Genomic DNA, 18,612 nt, shown 5'->3' with positions numbered 1-18,612 from the left:
CATTTTGTACTTCTCACAATGTATATTGTATTAAGAGGAGTCAACGTTGAATAAATGACTTTAGTTTCTCCAACTGGAAAATATATTTTATTCACATATTTGTTCGAAAAATAAGTTACTGAGTCAGGTACTATTTTAGGCATTAGACATAAGTCAGATAAAGTCCCTGCTTTTGTAGCGTTATGGTCTAGTAGGGAGACAAGTGACAAATGATTACAGGTAATTTCTAGCAATTTTCTCAGAGTTCTTGTAATTCTTTTATTCATTATTCATTCATTCTTTCCAGTTAACTTTTGTCGCGTGTGTTCTCTGCATGCCAGGAACTATACACTAATGACTACGAGGGTGATGACAAACACTCCCGCCGTCCGGCTACTCACAGTCACACACACTATTGCCTTGTCCGTCCCAGTAAGAATGTGGTTTCATCTAGTGCATCTCACTTGATTGTCTTGATAGTGAAAATAAATACATTCAAGGCTGTTATCCTGCTTCTCCTATGAAATTTTTGAAAGAAAGGTACAGATTATATTAATAATCAATAGCTACCCTTTACATATGAAGAAAATGCTACTGGCTCATAAGCTACTTTTCCTGAAGTGGTGATAGAATTCTACTTACTCATCTGTTCTCTCTCAGTGGCCCCTTCCTGCTTCCATGTGCTTCTCGGACAGCTAGTTTAGCTCATTAGCTTGGCTGTCTTACCACTAAGCTAACCACTCTTTCTTTCGGTGCAGCAGACAGTTACCTTTAGTACTTGCTATGGGCAGGTACCATTAGGGATTAAAAAAAAAAAACTTGAGTCAAACATGGAGCCTTCCAGGAAAATTTCAGATAAGTAGAGGTCAGTTCTTTCCAAGGATAGTTAATTTAGAATGAATATTTATTGATCGGCATTTAAAGTCTCAGGAAATGTGAAGAGCCTGCTGCCCACTTTTAGGCTTGGAAGCACAAAGAACCCCTTCTTAAACTTAAAATTGACCAGTGTCACTTGTGACCATCCTTATCCCCTCTGCTAAGAGTTTGTTCCATTTCTAATATCAGTGAAATACAAAATGTATTATGTCTACTGATGGAGATGTTTTAATTTGTATCTCTCAAGTAATTAATGAAACCACGTTTTGTTATATCCTCTCTCTGTCTCTGTCTCTCTGTCTGTCTGTCTCTCTCTCTTTTTTGAGGGAGTGAGGGGAGAGATTTGGACAAAAGGCAAGGGAGGAAAGGAAAATAGTGACAGCCAGAAGATGACAAGACTGTGTGCACTGTTAGGGAAGATATGAAAGAGCTTGTACCAAAGACTGAAGACGAACCATTCGTCCTCCATGGGTTGGCATATCTCCAGGTCGGAGGGACTTTCATTAGTGACTTCCACAGCCACTGTCTGGTGCAAATTCTTGTTAAGTTTGGCTTAATAAGGATGGCTCTGGAGTTATTTTATTCTTTCCAGTGAATGTTGCCCTGTTAGTAGAAGCTAACAATTATTTTGAGTGACACCTGAGAGACATTTGCTTCATCCCTTCCTCACCCTACCATGTTTGGTCTTGCCTTATGACAAACCAGCATATTTTACATGGGTGCTTTTCTAGCATTCATGTATTACTCTGTGGGACTCCAGGAGGGTGTAATCTGTAAAGCCAAATAGGCTTAGTGAAGGATGTCCCTTGCTGTAAGAAATTAGGATCTTTGTTTCTAAGAGTTCATCTACTCCTGCTGCTTTATTCCCCACCTGAAGCAACAGTGCTCTGGGGAAGTGATTATGATGTGACAAACGGGGGATTATGACTTTAGGTGAAGAATAGGCAGTGGGAATAGATGAGATTTAGAATACTAGGATTGTGTTTACATGCAAATGTTAGCAGTAGAGGATAAGAGACTAGAAATAAAACATATGGTTATATGGGCTAAAGGGAACTGAGATGGTTGGGTATTTCAGAAGGTATCAACTATTTAAATTCCTAACTAAAGGTTAAAAATTAGATGCAGTTTTCAGGGTAACAGGAACATTATATTGGGGACAGGATGTGGAGAATCTGGGGCCTGTTCTCCCCTTCCTGAAGAAGTTGGCAAGGTGAGGGACCATCTTTACTTACTTGCCTTATTGAATATGCTTGTGCACGCTTCTCCCTGGGACCAAGAGAAAAGAACCACAGACATGTTGTATGCTGCTGAAAGACAGGTTCTTTGGAACTTTGAAGACAGGTTACCCTGTCCACTTAATGATGGTAGTCTTCCTGCTTCAGGCCCACAGCTCTTCCGTCACCATTGCTCTGGTTAGATAACTCTCATCTGCCAATATCTGCTTTCCTGGCCACTGGTGATAAATTAAAACTTTTGGTTGTAAGTGACAGAAATCCAGTCCAACTAGATTATATGCACACACAAAAAAGGAGAATTTATTAGTTCAGAGATATACCCGTGAAGTCCAAAGGAGAAGTTTGCTTCTGGTGTGTCTAGAATCCAGAAGACAAAACAATGTCGTCAGTTCTCCTCTTTTTTCCCTTTTGTGTTCTTTTTTGCCCTGTTGGCTTCATTCTTAGACAACAAAGATGATCCCTGGCAGTTGCTAATTCGTTTACTCTTGAGAGTTTGTAATCCCAGGGAACAGCGGTGCTTCTCGTTGGCCTCATAATGAATCTTAGAAAGGGCTCTGATCGGCTCTTCTGGGTCAAGTGTCCACTCCTGTGGCCAGTGGTTGGGGGGCGGGAGGACTGCCCACCAGAATCACATTGTGAGAGTAAGGTGGCAGTGCCAGACAGGGCAGAGTACAGGACAGAAAAAATCAAATCTCTCACCCCACAGAGAATTAGCTACAGGTTGGAGCTTTATTCCCCATAACCAAAAGGCATCGGGGGTCAAATCTGTTACTGTTATTGTTGGATTGGTTCCTTGGTCCTGTGTGTTTGTGTATCAGTGTGTAGAGATCACTTCTATGTCTCAGAGCTGCTAATATGCCTCCCTCCATTGAGATTCGTTCAGGGACAATAGGGTCTTAACGTCAGTGACTACACCTCAAAGAGCTGGGGCAGACAAAGGCTAACATTCATCCATTCCACAGAATTTTGGAGTTAGAAAGGGCTCTGTGACCATCCCATCCCCCTGTTCTGTTTAGTGGAAACTTGCCCCGGACCTTTCGTCAGAGTTATTGCCCTCCCCCTCCCAATAACTTGCCCTGAATTCTTTTTACTCTACCATGCTGATTTGTCCCTTCTCTTGTGGCATTAAACCAAAAGAACTTAGAGCGATGCAGTATAAACTATGGAAGAGTTTTGCTTTTGTTGTCCATGTTCATGTCCTCTGTCTCCACAGCCGCCAGTCAGCAGGGGCCAGCCTACCCTGCCTCACTTTGCACTGTCCTGGCTTGTGACCTCCCATTTGTTTCCTATCTTTAGGGCACTTCAATTTTCACAAGTATTGTCCCCTAAAGGCATAAGCAAAGGACAAGGTCAGAGCAGTCAGTTGTATTCCTTATTAGTGGCTTTGATAAGAGGCTTTGGGGGAAGAGGTTAAAACTAATGGCTGTAATGAAATTTTTAGGTTCTCTAAAGATTTCATTCATCTGTGTTATCGCTCTCCCCATTAAATGCATATCTGTTCTGCGTACCTTTGCACATGGTTTGCATAGCATAGTAACATCTATTACCAAAACCCTGCTAACTTCTTAAATTGGAAAGGCTGTGAAACTTACTCTTAGAGAATATAAAAATATGGGATGCAAAGGTCATAGCACCAATTACTGAATGAGACTGTTTTGGGGGGAAAAAAACCAGAAAAACAAGATACTAGAGTAGAAAAGATATACTGTAGTTTTCACTTGTATTGATGTGTATTTTTTGCCCTTCCCCAATTTAGTAAAAATGGAACAGGTGTTAAAAAGTTTCTTTTTGTACGAGGTATTTTAACCTAGCATTTTAGAAACGTTTTGACAAATTCATAGATAGAAGACCATGTCAGAATATTATTTTTCTTTTCATTTTCAGATGTCATGAACTGGAATTGTGCATAATTTCTCTGGGAAATAACTGTATTTCTTAAATTTAAAATCTTTTAAGAAAAAAAAAAAGAAAACAGACTTCTTCTTGGCAGTCCTCATGTCGTGCTATGATTCTTAAGTATATGTTAACTAGTTTCAGATGTGTTTTGTTCTCTGACTCAAAATCACCCCTTTATTTTAAAAAAAGAAATTGTGTAATCAGTACTTAATTGCTTTGGATATTTTGGGCATTTAGAGGAGAGGGTAATTAAAGGTCCTGAGAAATTAAACTTTCACAGTGTTCTTTACATGTGTGTGATTCCTTTTTAAAAATGTCCTCTAAAGGCAAGCCTGGCAACTTAAAAACAAATGAAGATCTGGATTGTTTTTTAAAATGTAACATCAGTTTTATCTGTGGATGCAGTTTCATTGGTTTTTTTAGTTCCATTGAAGAAAGGATCATTAAGATGCTAGAAATCAAGAGATTATTTCGTTCCTCTCCTCTTCAGTCAGGTGTCAACTAAATACTACCCAACAGATAGCCATCCCCTCTCTTGCGTTTCCAAATCTTTTAGGAGGAAAATGAGAAAATTTTCCCCACTTCATAAGTATTACACATGATCAAATTTAAATATTTGCCATAATTAAGAGTGGTATATGGTCTGTTGCGACAAACCAGTACTTGGTTGTGGTGGGCTCTTGTCTATATCTGGCTATTTGAGAGGCCCAGGTGTTGGCAGTCACTTAACTTCTCTTGGCCTCTTTTATCATGTATAAACTGGAGGGTTGGAAGACTTTACAAGCTCAGAAATACTGTGTTTCTTAAGGCACACATTATCTAAATACCCTACATTTTGTGGATCTAGAGGCTAGCAAGTCTGCTTTTAAGTGAGAATATTCTTATGTTAACTTTGATAATGAACACTTGAACTATGACATTAACAAGCCTGTACTTATGAAATATATTAGGTGTTTTTAATATACCTTAAATCAGAAGAGCCCTACTTCATATTTGCTACATTCACTGAATAAGTTAGGTATACAGAATTTGGAGATTGATTTCATATTGATCCCCAGCAATTCTGGGAAGTTATACTAAAAATACTATTCTAAAACATTGCTGCTACTCTTTTATTTCCGCTTTCTAACTAATGTTATTCTTTCTTTTTTCTTAATCCTGATCATTTTTTCTTGAAGAAAACAGCAGGTTACTTAAACATCCAGTTTTCCACTTGGGAAGTTCAAAGAATCATAAGTAACCACTTGGTTCCAATATGTACAAAAAGCTCTAAAAACATGGATGAAACTTATGATTCCCAAGGAAAATATAAATTGCAAAACTGACTGTAGAAGAGATGAAAATCTAAACAGATCAGTAGCCATTAAAAAAAAAAGGGAAAAGTAACCAAAGAGCTACCCACTGTAGTAGCAGCAGGCCTAGATTGCTTATTATGGGGAATTCTGCCCAAACTTTAAGGAATGGATAAATCCAATATTATTTAAAATACTACAGACCAAAGAAGAAGGTAGGAAAACTTCCCATGAGTAGTCCCTTCCTTGATGATCAAGATGCACCTCAGAGCAGGCAGCTGGGGCCAGGGGTGAAAGATAGCAGTGAAAGTCATCAAACACAACCTTGAACTTTGGGTCACTTTTGTTGTCTCTTAAATCAGGCAAGAAAATTATTAAGTCAGTCTAGGTGGGCTTTGCAGAAAACATGGGTATTCTTAAAAATGCATTTGTATTTTATTCAGTTACCCTTTTGAGTCTTAAATATGTGCCAAGCATATGTTGGTGGTGAGACTGGGGCAGTGAATAGGCCCGGGATTTGGGAGACAGGCACATGCACAATGAGACAAGGGAATGAACAAAGAAGGAGGCAGAAGGGAAGTCATGTGGGATGATGACCGAGCCATAACCTCGAGATCCTAGAGTTGGAACCCTGACCCACCCAGTGGTCAACCAAATTTTAAATCCATACCCAATGGTTTGGATAATGATCTAATGGTAAGAAATCTTTGAAGGTCTGGGAGCCAGGAAAGGAGCATAATGCAAAGGCCAGGAAATCAGGTCAGATGGATGGGGCTGACCTTAAAAATCTCCCAGTAGGATGATCCATGATAGAAACTTCCTTCTCCTGGGACCTAGACCAGATGAACAAGGCCACCTGTTCATAAATGCTACCTCCTATACTTGTACTCTCATCTTCTCTGAACTTTGCCAAGTTGTACCCTCCTCCTTTCTTAAGAAATCTAGGTTGAAAGAAATAGTGTGAAGATGGAAACAGGGCAGGTAAGGCAGTGAGAGTTTAGAAAATAAACAGAGAAGATACCCAATACATAATAACATAGTACTTCAGATATGTGGGATAACCTCTTTTAAAAAAAAAAAAAAGCGTAATATCTGGTGGTGACACAGACTTCTAGAAGCTGTCTTTTGAGTACAGTTACTATTGAATCAACTTCATATGGAGAGGGAGGGAGATGGGGGTGTGGCATGGAGAAAGCATTTGAATACTCTTGTACTTTGAGGTTCTCCACAGAAAGATGGGAAGATTCCCTAGCCTCACCTGATGTTTATCTTCAGGAAATTTAAATTGTAGGTATTGTGTTAGTAATTTTGGTGCAGTGAACAAGAGTGTAGCATCTGCCTTTTAAGGGATTTTAGTGTGTGCATTTGGATTGCTTGGTGACCTTTGAAATTTTGTTTTGAGCTGCTGTCAGAAACATAATCATTTTTCTTTCTGAAACAGATTTTAACATCTGCAAAGGTTGATCAAGCTAGGATTGAACATCTGCAAAGGTTGATCAAGCTAGGATAGATCAAGCTAGGATAGTTTTAATAAAATATTAATCTCTCTTTTTTAATGTCAACCCAGCTTTAAAACTGTTCATCAGCTACCTGAAACATCAGCTCAAGGCACTTGGGTTGATTTAATAAATGCCTTTTCCATTAAACATTATTGTAGCCAGAATGCATTTAGAGGATAGAAATTTTTTCAGTCTTGTTCATCCACAGTCCAGTTTTCCAAATTCTCTTGTTTTTAAAGTAAGATTAATTTTATTTCCTTATTTCAACAGTTAACTTAGAATTTTTTTATATTTCAAGCAGGGGAGATTGTTTCAAATTCTAGCATCAGTTCTTCAAAATTTGGATAAAGGATAACAACTGTAACCAAATTTAATTTAAATATCTAGTTTAAATATGTGTCTTGTCATTAAAAGCTTATTTACGTTTAAAATGCTGACCTCTCAAGATGTACACAGGAGTGTTCTAAAACAGAGTTTCTGAACATTGGCCATGAAACCACTGTCTTGGCCTGACAAATGGATTGGAAATAAGCTACCCAACAACTGGGAATGGGCCATTAATTTTAATCAAAGGTGATGCAGGAAGGCGAATGGGATGCATGACAATGTCAACAGCCCAGTAGGTGTTAAGAGACCACACAGCCTTCCTTGTTACTTGGTTGGGCCATTAGTTGAGGTTGGGTGAAGACAGAAAGCCATGTCTGGAATTGAATGACCAGGTCACTCCAAAATCTAACAGAGAACTGCTCATTTCAGAATCACCTTGTAATGCCGTTAGAAGTCAAGGACAGCGTGTAGAAAATATTGGAGGACTTTTTTTTTTTTTAACCAAGGACCTAGGTAGTTTTTTCCAACTTTGTCAAGCACTCTGTTTTCCTGCCTCCTCTCCTCCTGAATGGCTCATTGATATTTACAGAGGATCAAGAAATCGAACAGACTTAGAAAAAAATCTCAAAGCCTGTTTGCTTTTCAGAATTACATATTGTGAGTTGTAAAACTTTGGTAAATGCCAGAAACAATAGCTGACCAAAGGTATTAAGCAGGGTAATTAATTCTCTGTGGGGATCTCACTGTCCTTGTCTCTTTCTTATGTTCTTGTATGTAGGAATAGTTTCACTAATTGAAACTAAACTTTCTTAATTGCTTTAATGAAAGCATTTGTTTTATAATTGTAAAGGCCAATGTCAATATTGGCTTGATAACATTAGTGATATTCATGGTGGTAGAAGCCTTTTCTTTTAATCAGTAAGTATACTTCATTATTTTGAATATCTTCAATTATAAGAAAGGTAGCGTATGACAGCTTGAATTAATGATGTTTATAATAAAGACATAAAAATGCAGAAGGGACAAAGAGGCAAAATGCCTCTATGCTTCCAGTTTGTTACGAAAGTTCATTTATTCCAACACAGCATTGCATATATAAGAATGATATGTATGACTGCATTAGTAATTTTTACACATTTTTAAGAAAGAAAAGCAATTATATTGCTGTCTTGTTAATGGAATACTGTGATAAGTAATAGTATTTGTTCATCCTGTAGATGAAGATCAGCTCCGTGCAAAGGGTTATGACAAAACACCAGACTTTATTTTACAAGTACCCGTTGGTAAGTCCTTAAACTCTGCTATGCATTTGTTTATAGAGAGAAGGGATGTGTTTTTCCCATAGCTTTGAAAAATTGTGTTGATGTTAGCAAATGTTACCAGAGAATCTAGATTAGCTTGATAATTTTGTATCTAAAAGTGTGAAATAACTGCAAAGGATTATTTTAAAATAGCAGAAAATTATAGGTTTAGAAGAAACCTATGCCTTAAAAACTTTTACGTGTATTTGAGAAATAAACATGTGTTCTAAAGACATTTTGGTTACCGTTTTCAAGTCATTTTTCTAAGTACTGAATTTTTAACACAGGGTTCTATTGAAAAGCCAGGCTCACCTTGGTTTGCTTTCACATTACTTGTCAACTTATACAGGCAGTCTCAGAATAGGAGAGAGACTTTTGTAAATGACGAAAATAAAAGGGATGTGATTGTAGCATAAATGTTCCTTGTTACGAACATATGCGATGTGTTGTTTTATAATTACATCCATAGATGATGGTGAGGGCTAAGCCTCTGTTCATGAATGTGAAGCATAGAGAGACTCAGACAGAGTTCAGAATTTTCAATTTTCCCTTCCCTTTGCGCTATATTAGTAATGCTTTGTCCCTTAGCTGTAGAAGGGCACATAATTCACTGGATTGAAAGCAAAGCCTCATTTGGTGATGAATGTAGCCACCACGCCTACCTGCATGACCAGTTCTGGAGCTACTGGAATAGGTAAGACCCCATTATTTTTCTCTTAAGATAAACGATACTCAGCTGAAATCTCATTAGAAAAAAATATTTTGTTTAGCTGGTAAAAATGCTAGTAGCCTTTGTTTCTAGTAAATACCGAGACTTGATTAATGTATTCATTTCAGGTAATTTCAACTTCTTTGCTTTCATAATGTAGCTTCATTTTTTAAAACGAAAAATCTCTGCATAAGGTCAAAATTAGTGTAGACGCCATTTTCCATTTTACAGTGATGATATTGGTGTCACTTAAAATATGAAAAATAGGATGTGATATACATTATGATATTGACACTGACTTTTATCCTCTTGATGTGGAAGTTATGCTTTCTGTCAGATCTGAAAAAAATATTTTATCCTCAGCTCTCTGAGGAAAGTATCCAAACGATATGAAAGATCAAAACAAATTACCTTCCAGGGGTAGAAAATAGTTTACCTACCAGCTTCAACCAACATTCCCAAAGGCATGGAGATCTCAGTGGTTAAGGATGGTGTTGGAGGAGGGAGGAGGACGCCATATTACTGAGTACCCACCATGTGTCTGGGCCTGCAGATTATCTCAGTTAATACTCACAAGAAAGTTACTTTTATTCCCATTTTACAGATAACTAAACTGATACTCAGAGAAAATGTAACTATGGGTACAAGTAGTTATCATGCATTGTCTTTCTCACGTCTAAATCTGTGCTATTTTTAGCACAACTCTATTGTAATTTACAGTACAACTGTTGAAACTTTGGCCTTTGCTATTATTGGAGTCCCAAGCTTTCACACCACGTATTTTTTACCCCTTAGATCAGAAGGGGGGTCAAGGGGTAACCTTCCTAGATTAACTGTGTTCCTCGGTCACTGGCCAACTGTAAGAATACAATAATAAGATGACATTGGTCCAATCATTAAGGAGAGAGACAGTAGCATCTGTGGACAGTAGTCTTACCCTGGAAAAAAACAGTGACAGCCTACAGAATTTGGCATTATATTGTTACTCAGCTTTACGAAAGGCCAGTGGACCTCTCCCATAGCAGATGTGCTAAACTAAGCCCACTTTTTGCCATGGTAACAATGATCATGACAAAATGCTAAATGTAATGGTTTTCTTGATTTTCTTGTGTAATTGTGCATAGCATCCGAGCTTTACTTTACAGGGATGGAGGAGGAAAGTGCAAAATGTTTTAGAAATCAATGCTGCTTCAGCGTTTCCTGTCTTTTATTCAGCCATTATTCAAATCAGCAGTAATGTGACAAATTGAATTTCAGATTTTTAGCAATTTTATGATGAGTTTGAAATAGTAAAGAAAGCATCATTTTTGATAGTATAGGGAAAGCAATGACAAGAAAATTAAATTGCATAAGTTTACGTTGCTAAGGGATTTTTTAAAAACTGGTAAGCTCAATCATTATGCGTTGAGACTGTCTCCCCACTTTGGTACTGATCAAGCCTTTTATGAGAAACAATTAGAATTTGAATCCCAAATAGTAGAGCTTACTTAAAAATTCCAAAGGCACATCTTCATTCTAAAACAACTCAACTGTTGTTTGAATGTCTACTCTATGCTTAGCCCTCCCCATTTTAGAGGCTGATTAAATAATCAAGTCACATGTATGGTAGACCTATGGCTTATTCACATGGCCGGAGGGGCATCTGAGCAATGGATAACTTAATAGTTTGACTTGGACTGGATTTTGGATTATTTTGTTGCCTGCTGCTGTTTTAAATTTTAATGATGTTTTATTTACACTACTATTGACTTACATTTCCTAAACACATTGTGTGAATGTATACCAGCTAAGTGGACATAGTTCATTTAGGGCGTGTTGTGTGGTAAGGGAAAGCCAGCCTTAGTTTTGAGTGTTCCAGATCATTCAAGGGGGGAATGGCTCTACACAAAAGTCACTAGTTCACCAAATGTCTGCAGAGAGGCCAAGAAATGCAGGTCATGCTGATATTCAATATGGAACATAGAGGCATTTACTTGGATATAGAATTTTGGTTGTAATAGTGATACAGACTTATCAGCGATGAGGCATTTTGACAGAAGGAGAACTTAGCGCAGTTTTGAAAGTTTGGGATCCTACTTTTTTAATTTTTGCCTCAACACAACTCACACAGCAGTAGCTAAAATTCTTCAGAGTAGGAAGAAATCTTTCCCACCTATAGGTAACCTTTCAGGGAGGCTGTTGGTTGGCATTTGGGTTAATTGCTTTATTTGTATGATAAGCCTCTAGTCAACATAAGAACTGTTTTCTAGTGTCACACTATTTTTCTTTTTTTCTTCTAGTTTTATTGAGATATAATTGCTGTACAGCACTATGTAAGTTTAAAGTATACAGCATAATGATTTGACTTACAGACATCATGAAATGAAAAAATTGTCACATTATTTTTAGATTAAACATTGGATTTTATGGTAAGACTGTTCAATGTTTGTGGAATCATAATCTTGTCTAAGCCTATTTTTCCACATAAATAACTGCAGAGCCCCTACGTTTTAGTTGAATATTTCTCTAAGAGTTTTGTTTTTATGTAAATTAGTATTCTTACTCAGCCTTTCAGCAGCTCCTGATCACACCCTCCCTCTTTATTAAAACGTACTCTTTTTTTTGGCTTCCAAAAGATATTCTTCTGGGTTTCTTCCCCACACACCAGCAACGTACTCTGTCTCCTTTGCTATCTCTCTTCCTCTTCCCACCTCTAGGCTGGAAAGCCCTGGAACTCAGGGCTCACCCCTCCTCCCTCCTCTGTCTACATTCTTCCTGGGTGTTCCCTGGAAGATCTCACCAGAGACTGTGGCTTTATATTCCATCTCTATGCTGCCGTCTCCTAATTTTTACCCTCAGCCCTAAGATTCCCCCTGAGTATACATTTGTTCATCTATCCAGCTGGCTATTCAGTATCTCCTCCTGGTTATCTAATAGGTATCTCAGCCTTTACATGTCCAAAATTAAACCCTTGACTTTCTTCCTCAAGCTTGTTACTCCCCCATTTCCTCCCAAGCTCAACTAGTGGCACCATAATATCTCCAGATCTTCAACCCCGAGTATCATCACCAATCCATCAGCAAGTCCATTCAGCGCTACCTTCACCACATCTCAAATTGTGCCTTGTATCACCACCCCGCCTGCTGCTGCCTCAGTGTCTGTAAGCGTCTCCTGGACTATTCCTGTAGCTTCCAAACTGGTCTCCTTACACTCATCACTTGCACTCCTGTGGTCAGTGTTTCATACCCCAGCCAAATTGACTCTTGGAAAACATAAATCAGATTGGGTCGCTTCCCACCACATTTAAAATAAAATCCAAACTCTTTACCGTGACATTCAGAGCCCTGCATGATCTACCTCTCACCACCCCCACTTCTGTCCACACCTGCCCCTCTCCTCTCACCTAAGGTTCTCTCTGTCTCTTATAATTCCTTGGCCACGCTGACTTTGTCTGTCTTCCTTGAATCTACACTGCTTGTTTCTGCTTCAAGACCCTCACTCTGGCTAATCCTTCTGCTTGGAACTGTCTTCACTTGGATCTCCACATAGCTTGCCCTTTATGACATTCAGGTGTCTGCTCAAATTTCCCCTCCTCAGGGGGGGCCTTCCCTAACCACCCAGTCTAGAAGACATCACCCTCAGTCATCCTCTCTCCTCACTCGGCTTTACTTTTCTTCATAATACTTACTCCTGTCTGAGTGAATGAATAGACAGTAGTTGGAAACATTTATACAAACACCAATTTACTTGGTTTGAAAGAGCTTTACCTTTTATATTGCTATTTCTAATTATGACACGTAGGGTGCAGTTCATTCCTTTGTAATCAAAGCTTCAGGAATTTTCCCCAGCTTAATTAACCTCAAACAAATTTAAATTTTGCAATGTAGTCACCTTCCCTAAAATCAGATATTGAGTACTGAACATAAGCTGCCTTTTCGGCAAGTGGGCCCTCATCCCAGGTACGATCTTGATTAAAGAACTCCTCAGAACTCTCCAGTTCTGTGGGGTTAAAAGAATGCCTCTGAGAAGCAGCATTTGAACCATAACATAGCCCCAAATTATATAGGGCTATGTATACAATTGTATAGAAAATGCATATATATTTACATATATCTGTATATATATCTCATATACTTAGGGCTATATATATACAAATTGTATAAAAAACCATATTTCCTTATGCAGTTGGAAACAAAAAATACCTTCTCGTCCTACTTGTCTAGTTAAAAGGTGGGTTCTTTGACAATTTGACCTACATTACTAAGTTTATTTTCTTATTGAGATGGTGACAGGTAAAGAAGAAACTAATTCTACAATGTGAGGCCAGAATATACATGGGTTCTAACTTGTGGCCTTTCAAAGAAGCAGAAGTAGACACCCTATGCTCACTTTAGTGGTTGGAGATAAAGTGGGTCTGTTTGGATGAAAATACTGATGACTCTAAATTACAAAGAACCACATGCAACCATACAGCGCATGAACAATGCCCAACAGCACTGAGTCAAGAACATGGAAATCTCAGCTGTTAAGTTCGGCCCTGTCATCTGCCATTCTGGGCACATTCTGACACACTGTCATCAGTGGAATCTATTTAAAACTAAAGTGCACTTGGTAGATATACCTCTCTCCTTCTCTCAAAGAAGATCTAAGCTTACTGACTGGAAAGAATAAGGCAAAGTTTTGTTTGAGCATGATTTTCCGGTTTAGTGATCCTTGATGTAATGGGAGGAATCTGTCCTCTTCCTGGGTTTGAATCCAGGCAGTGCCACTCTCTGGTCCCATGACTGAGAGCAACTTGCTTTACGTCCCTGAGCCTTTGTTTTTTCCTCAACACAATGAGGTTGATAACACCTTCTTCACCATATTGTTGTGCAGAGCAGTTATTTAATACATATAAAGCACTTTCACAGTGCTTGGCAGTCAACAAATATACTCTCCTCTGTCTCTTTTTTCCTGTGTATCACTGTCTGACAGAATTTAGAAGTCTTCTGAGTAGATGTTTTAATTTCCTTCTTTGCCAGATAAACTCCTACTTGGCTAACTTCAGCACTCAGCTTGACTGACATCTCTTTGGGAAACCTTCCTGCAGTTCACGATTGCGTTCAGTGCCCCTCCTGTGTTCTGCTAATAAGTTCATAGCATTTGTCAAATATTGTAATTGCTTGTTTACTTGCCACTCTCCTCCAGTTAATATATTGAGTTACGTCCTACCTGTTTGTTTTATCCAACATCAAATGCCCAGAAGCTGGTGGAATGCCTGGCATATAGGTGCCAGGAGGTGATCAGTAGATATTTATTGAACAAATAAATATATGAATGGATTTTCTGATGCATAACAGACAACAACATTTTGAATCAACCATTAAGGATTTTGTTAGACATTGTGACATTAAAACACAATAAGACCAAAATTTTTTCTTTGAGAATGCCACTCTAAGGACAGTGAGAAAAATGCCTCATTTTTCTAGAGAACTTTTATAGACTTTTCAGATGTATAGACTTTGCAAATCTATATCATGAAATATAGCATGTTTATTTACATACGAGTTTTAAAATAGAAAATAACCGATAAGTGGCAAATGCATTTTATGAAGGTTTTTAGGCAAGTATTTTTAATCTTATATTGATTATTTGCTTTCACAAAACTTCAGCAAGGTCTCTTGTTTGATATTTGACATGGAATGCCTTGAAAATCCTGAGCAGAAGCTATTCCCTAGTTTCTTTAGGGGCTGCGTGAAACTGGGCCCACCTTAACACTTGGGGGCCTAGGACAAGAGTATGAATGGAGGCCTATATACAATGTGCGCAAATATTTAAGGTTGTGTATCAAGTTAACAGACAGTAAATAAAATCTGTTTTATCCTGCATGAAGATCTGGAAGTTCAGATTTGCATTAAGAATTCCTGGACTTCTTGGAGATCCAGGCTGCATATGACAGTGTAGGATAGGAATAGGTGCCGCCACTGCACAACCCATCTCCCTTTTTTTATCACCTTTGGCTCTGTCCTACACCTGGGAAGGTTTTAAGCACAGCCCAGCCTGCACATCCAAGCTCCATGTATTGATACCTTCCCACAAACCTCTGCCCTTGGTCATGTCTCAGGCCAGAGGTGCACACTGTGGTGGTCTGCCCTCTTATCAAACAGGCAGGCCCTGAGAGTGGTCTCAGGACTATTTGATCAGGAAGTTCTGAGGTCCCTGGTAACATGGAGTGTGACTTAGAAAGGTATTGGAGGGAACAGACATCAGGTGAAGATGTTCCCTATGCTCTGCAGTCTCCTCACCCCATGGGCTGCGGTACAACCAGAGGAGGCCAGAGCAGAATCCTCTAAAGTTTGGGTCCAGGCCATGGACCCCTCTTGACTGGGACTAAAGGTATCAAAGGAAGCAAGTATATTTGTCTTCCAAAGTCATTTCTTGTGCTGATGTTAGGATATGAGGGGAGATGACCACCAGAGGAAATATGGGCTTGATCACATTTATGTCTCACCGAAAAGATGGAGAGCTGAGTTCCATCTGTGGGATCTTTGAACCTTTGGCTCCAGAGAGTCTACCCTCCTAGAGGCAATGGTAAGCTAATTCCTTCTGCCACAAGAATCGATTTGACTTTAATTCTTACCTCTAAGTATTTTTTAAAGATTGCTTATTTACTCAATGGTTTAGTGATTGCTTTCTCTGGGCTGTGCTAACTTGAGAGGCGAGGCATTTAGAATGGGGCTGCCAAGCAGTTAGAGTTAAGGAAGGTATTTTTCAGAGGATGTCCAAAAGTTTTTCCTGTATGAAGGTACTTCCAGGAAGCCTGCAATTAGCCAAATCACAGATTTCCAGTTATTTCAGTCTTGTTAACAACAAGGCTGATCACATCTGTCTTAGGTTGGAGAATGTGCCTCAGCTATAGAAGCTCTTGCAAACCTTCAATTACAGCAGCCTCAGAAGGCACTGCTGCCGTATACTAACAAGCAGTCATCACCAGCAACAAGAGACAGATTGACTAATAATTAGCAAATGCACTGGAGAGGGCCTCTCTGAAGGTAAAAATATAATAATTTGCTTTTCCATCTCTTATAGTGGTGCTGGTTGTGAGATACTGATGTCTCATTGTTCCGGAGAAATACTTGACACTGTTATTAGCTGGAGTAACCTCGAAATATTTTAAAAGGACAAAGGAAGTGTCTTCTGTGTAGATAGTACTTTTATGAGTTCTCATAATGGTTAAGTACCATTTTTTTCTGCATTTGAAGTCTGAATAGCAAGAACTTTGCCCACCACAGAATTCATATTTTCTGCCATTGTTAATTGTTTTCAATGTTGACTTTAAATACAAAACTGAATGAGGAATAGAAATGTTGTCTTAGGCCGTTGAAGTAGTATTTGCAATAAAGAGATAGTGGTTGAGAAAACTGGCATGAGTTAATCAAGGATTAAAGGGAAAGAAAATAGGCTTATAAGGAAATGTTAGTGAATCACAGTTTCTCAGAAAGATGTCTATCTGATTATTACCTTCAAGCATGTACAAGATTTTATTTTAGTTGGGGAGGGATGGTGCCTATTGACCAGTTTCCCAATTCCAGGGGACCAAAGAATTGTTGAAGGCATAACTCTTCTTGCTGAGCTATTATGATAGAGTTAATATGAATCACATATGTTTCAGAAGTATTACCACAAATCAAACCAACAAGCAAATGATTGGGTGTCCATTCTAAGGATGGAAACACAACCGTTATGATTGTCCAGAGAGAGTAAGAGAAGAATAAAGGAAGTGACTCAGGAGCACAGAGTCAGGAGCCCAAGGATACAGAGTTCATTTTTGAAAGTAATTTTGGAATAATGGAGATCAGGTTGAAATTGCTGCTAAAATGGCTTGGGGTTTAGGGCAGTGATTCTCAAACTTCACATGTATTAAAATCACATGGTTGGAACTTTTTAAATATTGATGTGAGATTCATCCCTGGAGAATTGATTTAATTGGTGTGTGGTGGAGCCTGGACCTTAGGAGGTTTTTTTTTGTTTCGTTTTGAAAACTTCTGATGATGACGTTGACCTGCATCAAGTTGAAGTCCACTTCTTTACATGGCCTTCATTTGCCAGCTAGCCCCAGCATTCCTAGCCTAGGTGCTTCTACATAGAGTCTTCATGAGAAAAAGGAGAGTTTTATTGAGGAATACTGGTTCAGATCAGCAAACACTTCACAGACACTTGTTAGTCAGTTGGCACCTGGCCTCTGCCTTTGAGGGCTTCATAGTGAGGACTGAGGCAGTAAATTGCAAAGACAGAACCTGAACCCAGGTCTCCCTCTGAACTCATACCTGTGTTCTTTCTGCTCCACCATGCAGCTTAATGTCAGTCATAGTGATAAACCTGTTATAAGAGGCCACTTACTCTGTCACTTAATGCAGGGATCCCCAACGCCCGGGCCATGGACCAGTACTGGTCCGTGACCTGTTAGGAGGTAAGCGGCAGGAGGTAAGCGGCGGGCGAGCAAGCGAGTGAAGCTTCATCTGTATTTACAGCCACTCCCCATCACTCGCATTACCACCTGAGCTCTGCCTCCTGTCAGCATTATGGTGGTTGTATAATTATTTCATTATATATTGCAATGTAATAATAATAGAAATAAAGTGCTCAATAAATGTAATGCACTTGAATCATCCCGAAACCATCCCCCACCCAACCCCGGTCCTTGGAAAAATTGTCTTCCACGAAACTGGTCCCTGTTGCCAAAAAGGTTGGGGACCGCTGACTTAATGCGTTTGCTAAGCTGAAGCTAAAAAGCTCTCCAGCATATGAGGTGTAGATATTCACCTTAATGTGGTTCAAGAAAATGGGCCAGGCGTTCTCTGTTGCTCTCTCTGTTGCTCTCCTTATTGTATATTCAAAATGCACATCTGTAGGATTAATATAAAATCCTGTCAGATATACATACCTGTGCACCCAGAACATAATAACCCCTAAATTGTTGTATTTGAAATCTACAGAATCAGAGTTTTTTTATATATGGTACAGAAAAAAGTAAGCATGTAAAATGTCTGTTTTAATAAGTGATGGTGTTTTTAAAAACAGCTTTAATGAGATATAATTGACATACAATAAACTGCACCTTTTTTTTTTTTTAATTTATTTTTGGCTGTGTTGGGTCTTCGTTGCTGTGCGAGGGCTTTCTCCAATTGCGGCGAGCGGGGGCTACTCTTCATCGCGGTGCGCGGGCCTCTCACTATTGCGGCCTCTCGTTGCAGAGCACAGGCTCCAGACGCGCAGGCTCAGCAGTTGTGGCTCACGGGCCTAGTTGCTCCGCGGCATGTGGGATCTTCCCAGACCAGGGCTCGAACCCGTGTCCCCTGCATTGGCAGGCAGATTCTCAACCACTGCGCCACCAGGGAAGCCCCAAACTGCACATATTTAAAGTATATAATTTGACAAGTTTAACATATGTATAAACTCATAAAATTATCACCATGACAAAAATAGTGACAAAGATACCTACCACCTCTACAAGTTCCTTGTACCCCTTTATAATCC

At 39.0% G+C, this 18,612-nt stretch overlaps 1 protein-coding gene across 1 annotated transcript in view; it reads left to right on the top strand.

The window, feature by feature from the left end:
- CDIN1 (CDAN1 interacting nuclease 1) overlaps positions 1 to 18,612 on the top strand; it is a 167,028-nt gene that overhangs the window by 59,706 nt on the left and 88,710 nt on the right. The window contains exons 4-5 of the mRNA XM_057542685.1: positions 8,325 to 8,390; positions 8,997 to 9,102. Coding sequence (XP_057398668.1) covers positions 8,325 to 8,390; positions 8,997 to 9,102 — 172 coding nt within the window. The remainder of the gene's footprint in view (positions 1 to 8,324; positions 8,391 to 8,996; positions 9,103 to 18,612) is intronic.

Source organism: Balaenoptera acutorostrata, chromosome 3 (genome assembly GCF_949987535.1).
Source record: "Balaenoptera acutorostrata chromosome 3, mBalAcu1.1, whole genome shotgun sequence".
NCBI classification, from domain to species: Eukaryota; Metazoa; Chordata; class Mammalia; order Artiodactyla; family Balaenopteridae; genus Balaenoptera; species Balaenoptera acutorostrata.
The sequence above is the reverse complement of the archived record's forward strand: the minus strand, read 5'-3'. Positions and strand labels throughout refer to the sequence as shown.